Source organism: Astyanax mexicanus, chromosome 16 (assembly GCF_023375975.1).
Source record: "Astyanax mexicanus isolate ESR-SI-001 chromosome 16, AstMex3_surface, whole genome shotgun sequence".
NCBI classification, from domain to species: domain Eukaryota; kingdom Metazoa; phylum Chordata; class Actinopteri; order Characiformes; family Acestrorhamphidae; genus Astyanax; species Astyanax mexicanus.
In genome coordinates, this window is record NC_064423.1 from 19,436,942 (window position 1) to 19,452,684 (window position 15,743).

General features: G+C 33.4%; 1 protein-coding gene across 1 annotated transcript; it reads right to left on the reverse strand.

Moving 5' to 3' along the window:
* Positions 1–159: 159 nt before the first annotated feature.
* On the reverse strand, positions 160–15,195 carry LOC103024304 (G-protein coupled receptor 54-like). Its single transcript, XM_022669718.2, has 5 exons — positions 14,531–15,195; positions 3,935–4,059; positions 3,048–3,183; positions 2,176–2,414; positions 160–1,568 (listed from the first exon to the last, which is right to left on the reverse strand). The coding sequence occupies exons 1-5, from the start codon at positions 14,730–14,732 to the stop codon at positions 1,221–1,223; spliced, it is 1,050 nt and encodes a 349-aa protein (XP_022525439.2). The 5' UTR covers positions 14,733–15,195; the 3' UTR covers positions 160–1,220.
* Positions 15,196–15,743: the final 548 nt, after the last annotated feature.

Here is a 15,743-nt window from a genome sequence, read left to right on the forward strand (position 1 = left end):
GTAGCCATGCGTTTATAGGATTAACTGAAGTACACACATATATACTTTTTAATTTGACTTTTTAATAAAAAATAAAAAACACACACATACAAGCTGAAACAGATAACGAATAATTTCAGAATAAAATAAACATCAAATTTGATAAATACACACACATATTTATTTGAGGCGCTTATATACTTTAAAAGTCAGAATTTAATGACTGACATAAAACAGAATGATAAAATAATACATTTAAAAATATAATCTTAAAAACAGACAAAACCTTTTTTTTAACTAAATAGAAGCGACTTTAAGCAAGCAAAATTATGAATGCCGGCGGCTTCTCGCGAGATTGTTTTAGTTTTACAAATTTGTTTAAGAGATTATTTCATTGTGATGATTTAGATAATATATTAAATTCGTTGTTCATCCAATTTTATTTACATTTGTATTCGTTCCCATTATAGTTTAATTTAATTAACAATTTAAATAGGATTTATCGTATTTAATTAATTGTATTTTTTGATAAACTCCTGTTGATTTTCCAGCACCAGCAGCTCATTTTTGTGGTACAATACTCTCGCCTAGTGGACAAAAATACCATTACAATACACAATTATTAGAGTGACAACACAAAATACACAAAAATACTAAAACTTTAATAAAAAAAGATTTTGGGTCAGTTTCCTGGGCAGTAGTTTGGCCTATTCATAGACTATTATTTCCTTTTAATGGAAAATCTCCATTCAAAATGCTGTGTAGTCCAAGACTAGGCTTAATCCTCATCTAAGAAACTGACCCTTTGTGTTTAATAAAGATATGCATTACCATTACATATAACAAATTAGAAGACATGTATGTTTACTAGTGGTCATGCAAAACAAATAAATGGTGTGAATGAGCCAATTTATATCAAACCTCTGAATAACCTTCAACCACTAAATTAAGCTGAAATGTAAAAAATGTAATTATCTTTTATGCAGCTACATTACTTATTAAGCTACATTTTTTATTAATTATATATTTTTTACAGTTTAATAATACTTTGTTGCTAGGGGACACATAAATTTAAACAATATTCATCCTTTTGAATAAATTTCTACTCACTTTTTAAGCATTGTTCACTTAGATGACAGTAGTGAACATTTTCAGTAATAGGCACCTGCCTGTAGTCTGTATTACACATTTATGGTATTAAACATTTTACAACACATCTTCAAATGTGCTATAGACGAATCCTACGACACATAGTGCATCTCTGTGTTTTCATTCACATTCAGTTGCTGGGTGACAGATATCCGCTGTCTGAAACGGCAGTGGAAAGTTCTCTTGAAGGCCTTGCGAAAGTTGGCACCCATGAAGGCGTAGACAATCGGATTAATGCAGGAGTTGCTGTACGACATGCAGTGTGCCCATATCTTCACCTTGTATGTATAGTAGTCCTGGCGGAAGTGTGGACTGAAGGCCTGCACCATGATGAAGAGCTGGATTGGACCCCAGCAGAAGACAAACAGTAGTACGATCACCAGAACCATACGAGACACTTTGGCCCTCACAGCAGCGCTCTGCTCTGTCTGAACCTGTAGCTGAAAGAACACAATGCAAGGTCTGCGCATTTCATCCATTTTATTTAAGTCAGCTCATTATATCAGTAAGTTAAGAAATCCGAGCATTATAAAATTCTTTTTTGTGTAAATAAAGAAAGTGTAATTTTATGAAATCAGCACCGAACAAACTGTAAATGGTGGTGGATGTATTGTGCTATGCATACATTCAGAGACATTATTGAAATATGAATGGAAGGACTTGTAATGGTCATCATGGCGTCCTGTCCTTTAACAAAAAGAGCTAAACAGCTTGCTGCTTATGCTGTGAGTGGAGGAGGTTAGCAGGTTAGCTCCCCTCAACGTGGAATCATGTTTTATGTTAATATTTATTATTATTGAGCCAAACACTATTAATGGTTCATACAGGTTTATTAGATTTGATCAATTATTTAAAATACATGTTTCTGAAACAACAATTTCACCTTCAGTTTTCAATAATTTAGTCTCTCCCCATTCAAAAAATTGGGACACCAGTCTTGTATGATAAAGATGTTCACTGGCATTGCAAAGATGACCACAGAGTGAATATAATGAAGTATAATGAAATCAATACAATACAAGCCAAGAAGAACCAAGAAGAATCTACCTGATAATTACTTTCAACAGGTTCCACAGCCGGCCGGCCCATCTGATACAGCATGCTCATGTAACACACACAGATCGTCACCAGTGGGAGCATATACACAGCCAGGAAATTATAGAGGATGAAGCCTTTCTTGTGCATGGCTGTAGGAAATATCTCAGTGCAGAAGACCTGAGGGCCGTGCCAATCCCCAGCTAAAGTTTGGGTATACAGAGGCACAGGCACAGAAACCAAGAAAGATCCTGGACAAAACAACAAAATAAAACACAGCAGTAAAGTATAAAGTATGACCTAAGGTTTAAGATTTGGGATTTTAAATACTTTAAGGTGCACCATTGCTAAAATCTGTGCTCAGCTGTGCACCAACAATATGAGATGCTTTGGACCAGCCAAACTGGAGGCTTTAAATTCACTGAGTCCAATACTAAGCATTAAATGTGGAGGTATAATAAAACCATCAGCAATCAGTTGTGGAACAGTGGACCTGGAGTAATTGCTCTCTATCCAGTACTACTTGTCTTGATTTAAAATGGCTTTGTTATTTAAAACTTTTCATTTAACAGCAGTCTTACAAACAAAGGTGCATCATTTAAAAATAAACCCTTTTCCTAAACCTACTGTTTCTTCGCGAAAGTGGGGCATGCTCCTTCAGTATAAAAACACCCTTGATTTCAATAGAAGTTTGGGTTTTACTACAAATAGCCGATGTATACAAACATTTGGACCTGCTAAAATATTATTTGCTTTTCATTATTGGATCAAATCAGTTAAACTTCCAAAGCACATCATTTTACTTCATCAAATCAGTAATTGACAGTAATCACAAGCAAAACAAAATATAAAATTTATTTCTGATATATATAAAAACTACTGACCTATCCAGATTCCGAGGCTGACAGTGGTGGCAACTCTCAGGGTGCGACACTGCAGAGAGCGCAGTGGGTACACAGTGACATACCAGCGGTCCACACTCATGACCGTCAATGTCATACAGGTAGCCTGTGCAGACATCTATTACAAACATAAAGAACACAATAGGCTATCAGAAGTGCACAAAGCACAAGAAATTATTAGTGACTAAGCACTGCCACTATGATCAGAAGATCGCCGGTTCAAAACCTGTTCATGTAGCCTGCCATCGACTACCAGATCCCTAAGAGAGCACAACTGGCCTTGCTCTCTCTGGGTGGGTAGATGGAGCTCTCTCCCCACATCACTCCAAAGGTGATGTCACTCAGCACAAGAAGTCTGCTGTATCGGAACTTTCCTTCCTGGGGCATCACTAGTGATAGGGGGAGTCCTAATGAGTGGGTTGGGTAACTGGTTGTATAAATTGGGGAGAAAATGGGGGGAGGGGGTTTTGAATCTGTCATTCATGTTTAGTAGGACTGTGTTAGCTGTGTGTTTTGTTTGGTGGGCATTAGTGTTTACAAACAAAAAATAACCCTCCTGTTACGTTCATTTGTCAGGAACAATGGTGTTCCCAGGTGGTTTAAAATGGTTTTAACAATTTTTGCTAGAGTTTTAAACTTTAAAACAGGTCAATCTGACTTGTGACATAACAGGAGGGTTAAAAAGCTCAGCTCACTTTTACAGTAATCATGTCAATTAAAAAAACTGCCAGTAAAAAAGAGAAAGTGGTTTCATGCAATGCTTTTATTATTAATCGTAGCTATCTTTTTCCACAGGGTTTCTCTTTTGAAAAAAGTTTTTAAAAGGATACCTGAGAAAAAAGCAGTCACTTTCTTTCAGTACACCTCACCTGTTGGATGTAGCTCACAAATTTACACATGAAATTTCCAAAGATCCAGCTGGGCAGAGGGTACAGCACAGCAGTGAAGGGCACACAGCAGACCAGGAATGTGATATCAGTCATTGCCAGGTTAGCTGAAGAAAAGAACATCCAGTGAATACAATTTAAATCAAATAATAACTGTAACAGAGATCATATTAACACACTTTTCTAAATATTACATTTGCATCCAGTTTTCAGCCTTAAATATACAGAACACACCTTTTCTCATTCAATGTGTTTTCTTTCTTTTTATATTTTTTTTCATTGTTACTTTAACATTGAAGTAATTAAAACTATACAGGAACACATGCAGAATTATTTTGTAAATAAAAAGTGTTAAACAAGCCAAAATATCAAATATTTTGTTTTATACTTCAAATTCTTCTAAGTATCCACATTTAGCTTTAAAGAGAGATCTGCACACTTTTGATATTTTAATCTCAGTGTCTTCATTAGGTAAAGTCAACTGGCATAGTTTTCTCAGCATCATGAAGGAATTGGAGCTGCTGAACAATAACCGCGGTCACGCCATCTGCACTTAGAAAACGCTCGGTCGCGCTATCCACACCGAAAACTGGAGTGCGCGTCTAAACCGTGTTTTACTGTAGCAGCGTGCACAGCGCACCCGGAGGAGCGGAGACTGGCGCTTCTCGTGCAGAGACTTAAAATGGAACAGAAACGAGTTTTACACCTAAATAAACATGATTTAACGAGGTCTAATCCACAAATATACACCAGAAAGACCACTTCTTATCTGTAGAACAGTGTAACGTTTTGAAAAGGTTTGGAGTGTTATTAAATAAGCAAATCAAATTGTTATAAAATCACAGCCCTAAATTCTTAAAGATCTTATTCTCATGTATCCCAGATATATGTTTGAAGTGATATTACTGTATCATTTTTGAGTAATTGAATACCAAAACTATCTATTCGGTTTTGTATAAAAGGGATTTTGGAGTGCTATAAAACCAAAAAAATCTAATTCTTCTTAAATCAGAACATGAAATCCTTAAATAATACCTTCCATACTATTAATGTCATGCATGTATACTGATTGTACAGTATCATTTTGGAGTAAATGAATACCAAACTTAGGAAAAATGTATATTCGGTTGTGCATAAACCAGATTTCGGTGTCCTATAAAACCTTCAAATCAAATTGTTATCCAATGAAACCAAGAAAGTCTTGAAGAAAACATTCCATTCTATTAATGACATGAGTAACAAGTGATATTACTGTATCATTTTGAAATAATTGGATACCAAACTTGGAAAAATGTCTATTCGGTTGTGCATAAACCACATTTCAGAGTCCTATAAAACCAGCAAATCAAATTGTTATCCAATGGCACTAACAAAGTCTTGGAAAACACATTCTATACTATTAATAACATATATATCAAGTGATTTTACTGTACCATTTTGGAGTAATTAAATATCAAACATACAAAAAATGTTAATTTACTTTTGCATAAATCAGATTTCAGAGTCCTATAAAACAAGCAAATCAAATTGTTATCCAATGCCACTAAGACATTCTTGAAGAACACATTCCATACTATTAATGACATGAGTAACAAAGGATATTACTGTATCATTTTGGAGTAATTGAATACGAAGCTTAGGAAAAATGTCTATTTGGTTGCACAAAAACCTGATTTTGGAGTCCTGTAAAACCAGCAAATTAAATTGTTATCAAATGCTACCGAGACTGTCTTGAAGAACACATTCCATTCTATTATTAACATGAGTAATAAGTGATATTACTGTATAATTTTGGATTAATTGGATACCAAACTTAGAAAAAATGTCTATTCAGTTGTGCATAAACCAGATTTTAAGGTCCCATAAAACCAGCAAATCAAATTTTTATCCAATTCCACTGAGACAGTCTTGCAGAACACATTCCATACTATTAATGACATGAGTAACAAGTGATTTTACTGTACCATTTTGGAGTAATTAAATATCAAACATACGAAAAATGTTGATTCACTTTTGCATAAACCACATTTCAGAGTCCTATAAAACCAGCAAATTAAATTGTTATCCAATGCCACTAATAAAGTCTTGAAAAAGACATTCTATACTATTAATAACATAAGTATCAAGTGATTTTACTTTACCATTTTGGAGTAATTAATTATCAAACATACGAAAAATGTTGATTCACTTCTGTATAAACCAGATTTCAAAGTCCTACAAACCATTAAATCAAATTGTTATCCAATGCCACTGATAAAGTCTTGAAAAGCACATTCTATACTATGAATGACTTGAGCAACAAGTGATATTACTGTATCATTTTGGAGTAATTGGATACCAAACTTAGGAAAAATGTTTATACGATTGTGCAAAAACCTGATTTCAGAGTCCTATAAAACCAGCAAATCAAATTGTTATCCAATGGCACTGACAAAGTCTTGAAGAACACATTCTATACTATTATTGACATGAGTATCAAGTGATTTTACTGTATCATTTTGAAATAATTGGATACCAAACTTGGAAAAATGTCTATTCGGTTGTGCATAAACCAGATTTCGGAGTCCCATAAAACCAGCAAATCAAATTGTTATCCAATGGCACTAACAAAGTCTTGAAGAAAACATGCTATACTATTATTGACATGAGTATCAAGTGATTTTACTGTATCATTTTGGAGTAATTGGATACCAAACTTGGAAAAAATGTCTATTCGGTTGTGCATATACCACATTTCAGAGTCCTATAAAACCAGCAAATCAAATTGTTATCCAATGACACTAACAAAGTCTTGAAGAACACATTCTATACTATTATTGACATGAGTATCAAGTGATTTTACTGTATCATTTTGAAATAATCGGATACCAAACTTGGAAAAATGTCTATTCGGTTGTGCATAAACCAGATTTCGGAGTCCCATAAAACTAGCAAATCAAATTGTTATCCAATGACACTAACAAAGTCTTGAAGAACACATTCTATACTATTATTGACATGAGTATCAAGTGATTTTACTGTATCATTTTGAAATAATTGGATACCAAACTTGGAAAAATGTCTATTCGGTTGTGCATAAACCACATTTCAGAGTCCTAGAAAACCAGCAAATCAAATTGTTATCCAATGGCACTAACAAAGTCTTGAAGAACACATGCTATACTATTATTGACATGAGTATCAAGTGATTTTACTGTATCATTTTGGAGTAATTGGATACCAAACTTGGAAAAAATGTCTATTCGGTTGTGCATAAACCACATTTCAGAGTCCTATAAAACCAGCAAATCAAATTGTTATCCAATGACACTAACAAAGTCTTGAAGAACACATGCTATACTATTATTGACATGAGTATCAAGTGATTTTACTGTATCATTTTGAAATAATTGGATACCAAACTTGGAAAAATGTCTATTTGGTTGTGCATAAACCAGATTTCGGAGTCCCATAAAACCAGTAAATCAAATTGTTATCTAATGGCACTAACAAAGTCTTGAAGAACACAGGCTATACTATTATTGACATGAGTATCAAGTGATTTTACTGTATCATTTTGGAGTAGTTGGATACCAAACTTGGAAAAAATGTCTATTCGGTTGTGCATAAACCACATTTCAGAGTCCTATAAAACCAGCAAATCAAATTGTTATCCAATGACACTAACAAAGTCTTGAAGAACACATTCTATACTATTATTGACATGAGTATCAAGTGATTTTACTGTATCATTTTGAAATAATTGGATACCAAACTTAGAAAAAATGTCTATTCAGTTGTGTATAAACCAGATTTTAAGGTCGCATAAAACCAGCAAATCAAATTGTTATCCAATGCCACCAAGACAGTCTTGAAAAACACATTCTATACTATTAATAACATAAGTATCAAGTGATTTTACTTTACCATTTTGGAGTAATTAATTATCAAACATACGAAAAATGTTGATTCACTTCTGTATAAACCAGATTTCAGAGTCCTACAAACCATTAAATCAAATTGTTATCCAATGCCACTAACAAAGTCTTGAAGAACACATTCTATACCATTAATGACATGAGTAACAAGTGATATTACTGTATAATTTTGGAATAATTGAATACCAAACTGAGGAAAAATGTCTTTTCGGTTGTGCATAAACCAGATTTCAGAGTCCTATAGAACCAGTAAATCAAATTGTTATCCAATGCCACTAATAAGGTCTTGAAAAACACATTCTATACTATTAATGTTATGGGTATCAAGTCATATTACTGTATCATTTTGGAATAATTGAATACCAAACATAGGAAAAATGTCTATTCGTTTGTGCATAAACCAAATCCTATAAAACCAGCAAATCAAATTGTTGTCTAATAAAACCAAAACAGTCTTGAAGAAAATATTCCAATCTACCAAGAACATTAGTCACAAGTGATATTACTGTGTCATTTTTGAGTAATTGGATAGCAAATTTAGAAAAAAAAATGCCTGTTCAGTTGTGCATAAACCAGATTTTGGAGTCCTATAAACCATCAAATCAAATTGTTATCCAATGGAAGTCCTTCTTGATAAACACATTCCATACTAGTTTTATAGGACCCCGAAATCTGGTTTATTCACGACCGAATAGACATTTGGTATCCAATTAATCCAAAATTATACAGTAATATCACTTGTTAAATATTAAAAAAATATTTAACACGCGAAAAATGTCTATTCGGTTGTGCATAAACCAGATTTTAAGGTCCCATAAAACCAGCAAATTAAATTGTTATCCAATGCCACCAAGACATTCTTGAAAATCACATTCCATACTATCATTGACATGAGTAACAAATGATATTACTGTATTATTCTGGAGTAATTGAATACCAAACTTAGGAAAAATGTCTATTCGAATGTGCATAATTTTTTAGAGTCCTAAAAAAACAGTAAATCAAATTGTTATCAAATGCCACCAAGACAGCCTTAAAGAACACATTCCATACTAGTAAGGACATGAATAACAAAGGATATTACTGTATCATTTTGGAGTAATTGGATACCAAGCTTAGGGAAAATGTCTATTTTCTTTTGCATAAACCAGATTTTAAGGTCCTATAAAACCTGCAAATCAAATTGTTATCCAATGCTACCAAGACTACCTTAAGAAATACATTCCTTACTATTAATGACGTGAGTAACAAAGGATATTACTGTATCATTTTGGATTAATTGGATACCAAATTTAGGAATAAATGTCTATTCGGTTGTGCAAAAACCTGATTTCGGAGTCCTACAAAACCAGCAAATCAAATTGTTATCCAATGCCACCAAGACTGTCTTGAAGAACACATGTCATACTATTAATGACATGAGTGAAAAGTCATATTACTGTATTATTTTGGAGTAATAGAATACCAAACTTAGGAAAAATGTCTATTCAGTTGTGATAAACCACATTTTGGAGTCCTATAAAACCAGCAAATCAAATTGTTATCCAATGCAACTAATAACGTCTTGAAAACCACATTCTATACTATTATTGACATGAGTATCAAGTGATATTACTTTATCATTTTGGAGTAATTCAACACCAAACTTAGAAAAAATGTTTATTCGATTGTGCATAAACCAGATTTCTGAGTCCTAGAAAACCAGCAAATCAAATTGTTGAACACATTCCATACTATTATTGACATGAGTAACAAGTGATATTACTGTATAATTTTGGATTAATTGGATACCAAATGTCTATTCGGTTGTGAATAAACCAGATTTCGGGGTCCTATAAAACTAGTATGGAATGTGTTTATCAAGAAGGACTTGGTTCCATTGGATAACAATTTGATTTGATGGTTTATAGGACTCCAAAATCTGGTTTATGCACAACTGAACAGGCATTTTTTTCTAAATTTGCTATCCAATTACTCAAAAATGACACAGTAATATCACTTGTGACTAATGTTCTTGGTAGATTGGAATATTTTCTTCAAGACTGTTTTGGTTTTATTAGACAACAATTTGATTTGCTGGTTTTATAGGATTTGGTTTATGCACAAACGAATAGACATTTTTCCTATGTTCGGTATTCAATTATTCCAAAATTAAACAGTTATATCACTTGTTACTCATGTCACTAATGGTATGGAATGTGTTCTTCAAGACTTTGTTAGTGCCATTGGATAACAATTTGATTTGCTGGTTTTATAGGACTCTGAAATGTGGTTTATGTGGCACAACCGAATAGACATTTTTCCAAGTTTGGTATCCAATTAATCTAAAATGATACAGTAATATCATTTGTTACTCATGTCAATAATAGTATGAAATGTGCTTTTCAAGACTTTATTAGTGACATTGGATAACAATTTGATTTGCTGGTTTTATAGGACTCCGAAATCAGGTTTTTGCACAACCGAATATACATTTTTCCTAAGTTTGGTATCCAATTACTCCAAAATGATACAGTAAAATCACTTGATACTCTTGTCAATAATAGTATAGCATGTGTTCTTCAAGACTTTGTTAGTGTCATTGGATAACAATTTGATTTGCTGGTTTTATAGGACTCTGAAATGTGGTTTATGCACAACCGAATATACATTTTTCCTAAGTTTGGTATCCAATTACTCCAAAATGATACAGTAAAATCACTTGATACTCTTGCCAATAATAGTATAGCATGTGTTCTTCAAGACTTTGTTAGTGTCATTGGATAACAATTTGATTTGCTGGTTTTATAGGACTCTGAAATGTGGTTTATGTGGCACAACCGAATAGACATTTTTCCAAGTTTGGTATCCAATTAATCTAAAATGATACAGTAATATCATTTGTTACTCATGTCAATAATAGTATGAAATGTGCTTTTCAAGACTTTGTTAGTGTCATTGGATAACAATTTGATTTGCTGGTTTTATAGGACTCTGAAATGTGGTTTATGCACAACCGAATATACATTTTTCCAAAGTTTGGTATCCAATTACTCCAAAATGATACAGTAAAATCACTTGATACTCTTGTCAATAATAGTATAGCATGTGTTCTTCAAGACTTTGTTAGTGTCATTGGATAACAATTTGATTTGCTGGTTTTATAGGACTCTGAAATGTGGTTTATGCACAACCGAATAGACATTTTTTCCAAGTTTGGTATCCAATTACTCCAAATTGATACAGTAAAATCACTTGATACTCATGTAAATAATAGTATAGAATGTGTTCTTCAGGACTTTGTTAGTGCCATTGGATAACAATTTGACTTGTTGGTTTTATAGGACTCTGAAATGTGGTTTATGCACAACCGAATATACATTTTTCCTAAGTTTGGTATCCAATTACTCCAAATTGATACAGTAAAATCACTTGCTACTCTTGTCAATAATAGTATAGCATGTGCTCTTCAAGACTTTGTTAGTGCCATTGGATAACAATTTGATTTGCTGGTTTTATAGGACTCTGCAATGTGGTTTATGCACAACCGAATATACATTTTTCCTAAGTTTGGTATCCAATTACTCCAAAATGATACAGTAAAATCACTTGATACTCTTGTCAATAATAGTATAGCATGTGTTCTTCAAGACTTTGTTAGTGTCATTGGATAACAATTTGATTTGCTGGTTTTATAGGACTCTGAAATGTGGTTTATGCACAACCGAATAGACATTTTTTCCAAGTTTGGTATCCAATTACTCCAAATTGATACAGTAAAATCACTTGATACTCATGTAAATAATAGTATAGAATGTGTTCTTCAGGACTTTGTTAGTGCCATTGGATAACAATTTGACTTGCTGGTTTTATAGGACTCTGAAATGTGGTTTATGCACAACCGAATAGACATTTTTCCTAAGTTTGGTATCTAATTACTCCAAAATGATACAGTAAAATCACTTGACACTCATGTCAATAATACTATGGTATGTGTTCTTCAAGACTTTGTTAGTGCCATTGGATAACAATTTGATTTGCTGGTTTTATAGGACTCTGAAATGTGGTATATGCACAACCGAATAGACATTTTTTCCAAGTTTGGTATCCAATTACTCCAAAATGATACAGTAAAATCACTTGATACTCATGTCAAAAATAGTATAGCATGTGTTCTTCAAGACTTTGTTAGTGCCATTGGATAACAATTTGATTTGCTGGTTTTCTATGACTCTGAAATGTGGTTTATGCACAACCAAATAGACATTTTTTCCAAGTTTGGTATCCAATTACTCCAAAATGATACAGTAAAATCACTTGATACTCATGTCAATAATAGTGTAGCATGTGTTCTTCAAGACTTTGTTAGTGCCATTGGATAACAATTTGATTTGCTGGTTTTATGGGACTCCGAAATCTGGTTTATGCACAACCGAATAGACATTTTTTCCAAGTTTGGTATACAATTACTCCAAAATGATACTGTAAAATCACTTGATACTTATGTCAAAAATAGTATAGCATGTGTTCTTCAAGACTTTGTTAGTGCCATTGGATAACAATTTGATTTGCTGGTTTTATGGGACTCCGAAATCTGGTTTATGCACAACCAAATAGACATTTTTTCCAAGTTTGGTATCCAATTACTCCAAAATGATACAGTAAAATCACTTGATACTCATGTCAATAATAGTGTAGCATGGGTTCTTCAAGACTTTGTTAGTGCCATTGGATAACAATTTGATTTGCTGGTTTTATGGGACTCTGAAATGTGGTTTATGCACAACCGAATAGACATTTTTCCAAGTTTGGTATCCAATTATTTCAAAATGATACAGTAAAATCACTTGATACTCATGTCAATAATAGTATAGAATGTGTTCTTCAAGACTTTGTTAGTGTCATTGGATAACAATTTGATTTGCTGGTTTTATAGGACTCTGAAATGTGGTTTATGCACAACCGAATAGACATTTTTTCCAAGTTTGGTATCCAATTACTCCAAAATGATACAGTTAAATCACTTGATACTCATGTCAAAAATAGTATAGCATGTGTTCTTCAAGACTTTGTTAGTGCCATTGGATAACAATTTGATTTGCTGGTTTAATGGGACTCCGAAATCTGGTTTATGCACAACCAAATAGACATTTTTCCAAGTTTGGTATCCAATTATTTCAAAATGATACAGTAAAATCACTTGATACTCATGTCAGTAATAGTATAGAATGTGTTCTTCAAGACTTTGTCAGTGCCATTGGATAACAATTTGATTTGCTGGTTTTATAGGACTCTGAAATCAGGTTTTTGCACAATCGAATAAAATTTTTTCCTAAGTTTGGTATCCAATTACTCCAAAATGATACAGTAATGTCACTTGATACTCATGTCAATAATAGTATAGAATGTGTTCTTCAAGACTTTGTTAGTGCCATTGGATAACAATTTGATTTGCTGGTTTTATAGGACTCTGAAATGTGGTTTATGCACAACCGAATATACATTTTTCCAAGTTTGGTATCCAATTAATCCAAAATGATACAGTAATATCACTTGTTACTCATGTCATTAATAGAATGGAATGTTTTCTTCAAGACTTTCTTGGTTTCATTGGATAACAATTTGATTTGAAGGTTTTATAGGACACCGAAATCTGGTTTATGCACAACCGAATATACATTTTTCCTAAGTTTGGTATTCATTTACTCCAAAATGATACTGTACAATCAGTATACATGCATGACATTAATAGTATGGAAGGTATTATTTAAGGATTTCAGGTTCTGATTTAAGAAGAATTAGATTTTTTTGGTTTTATAGCACTCCAAAATCCCTTTTATACAAAAACCGAATAGATAGTTTTGGTATTCAATTACTCAAAAATGATACAGTAATATCACTTCAAACATATATCTGGGATACATGAGAATAAGATCTTTAAGAATTTAGGGCTGTGATTTTATAACAATTTGATTTGCTTATTTAATAACACTCCAAACCTTTTCAAAACGTTACACTGTTCTACAGATAAGAAGTGGTCTTTCTGGTGTATATTTGTGGATTAGACCTCGTTAAATCATGTTTATTTAGGTGTAAAACTCGTTTCTGTTCCATTTTAAGTCTCTGCACGAGAAGCGCCAGTCTCCGCTCCTCCGGGTGCGCTGTGCACGCTGCTACAGTAAAACACGGTTTAGACGCGCACTCCAGTTTTCGGTGTGGATAGCGCGACCGAGCGTTTTCTAAGTGCAGATGGCGTGACCGCGGTGAACAATAGTTGCTGCTTTTCAAGTCACCCATCTTAGTTGGGTTTAGGTCAGGGGATTGTGGAGGACAAACATTTTGTGTGTTTACTATGTAATTCCCTGTGTCCCTTAAATGTTTTAATGTCTTTAATATTAATCTACAATGTAGAAAATAAATTAAAAAAATAAGGAAAACAGAATATGTGTGTCCAAACGTTTGACTGGCAATGTACCTTTTACCTTGACTTTTGGATATAATCTTAAAAAAAAAAAAATATTATAAGTCATTTGACGGCTTTTTTTTACTGTACTTGTGCTTTTATATTTACAATATGTTTATAGTATTATTATTCTTCATAAGCTGTATTGCACTTGTCTTGTAACGTTATAGTAACTTAAATAGGCTTGAACAAAAGCACATTTTTACTGTTTTAACTCACCTATATAGAAGTTGGTTGCTGTCCACATTTTCTTGTGTTTGTAAATAACACAGAGAACCAGCGAGTTTCCAGCGAGTCCCATTACCATGATGAGTCCGAAGACCAGCGGCACCAGCCAGGCGTCCACCAGCGGCGGCGGCGCCTCCTCTCCCGGAGACGGAGCTTCACTGGAGCCGATACTGGAGTTCACGGACACGTTCATGATCAGGTTTACTTCCCTCACCGGCACTGACCGCGGCCAGATACGATCTCCACCGACGCTTCCGGACTGCTAAACTCGCCATTTACACAGTTTATCATGGCTGAGCTGTTCTTTATATGTTATAGTGAATCCTCAGCTTTTAAACACAGAGCTTAAATAGCTTCATTTCCAGCTGTGAGGACCCCGCCCCCCAGCGCATTCCCATCAAACTGATCCACAAATCCTTAAATCCGAATTAATGCCGAGATATAAACACTTCTATCCCGCTAACGGTGGAACATGCTTTAATTAAAACATTATTACAAATATAAATTTTCCCTTTTTGCACATTTAAGCAGTTGTCTTTGATGTGGGTATGATATTTAGCTGAGGTAAAACTTAAAACTGTCCACCATACCTTGTGTATTGTTAATAAAAATAAAAACAAAACAAAATCGAAATTCATCTTTCAAGGTCACCATAAACAAGTTGTCATGATAGGTGGACAAAAACACACAAAATATGTTTTTGTAGTCTAAACTACTAAATAATTAATAATAAAAAAATTATTTTTGAGAGCCAAAATATCCTGCAATTTGATACTGACCCAAAACAGAAAATATGGGTATCAACAACAATACTTTTGGCATTCTTACAGAAACAAGTTGAGTGAAAACCAGTAAACACAATGGCCAACTTAAGGGCTGGTAGGGTTAATTAATCAATTTTATAGATCAAATTAATTTTTAACACAATTTTCAAAATGGCATAATCGAGATTGTACATCTTTACATATAGAAACTGCCAGAGGGAATGTCAGTAGTTAGGCATTTCCTTCTGCCAGAAACCTGTAAGAACTTTTATGTTAGTCATTTTCATATTTTGTGCATTGCCTTTACTTAAATACAAGGGGGGTTGCTTAAAAAATACCCTAAAATTCTTTTAAATGTAAAGGAACAATAGTGTGTGCTGTTTGTTTACACATAAAACTGAAAATATACATCTCAGACACTGGTCTTAACCCTGGCAATC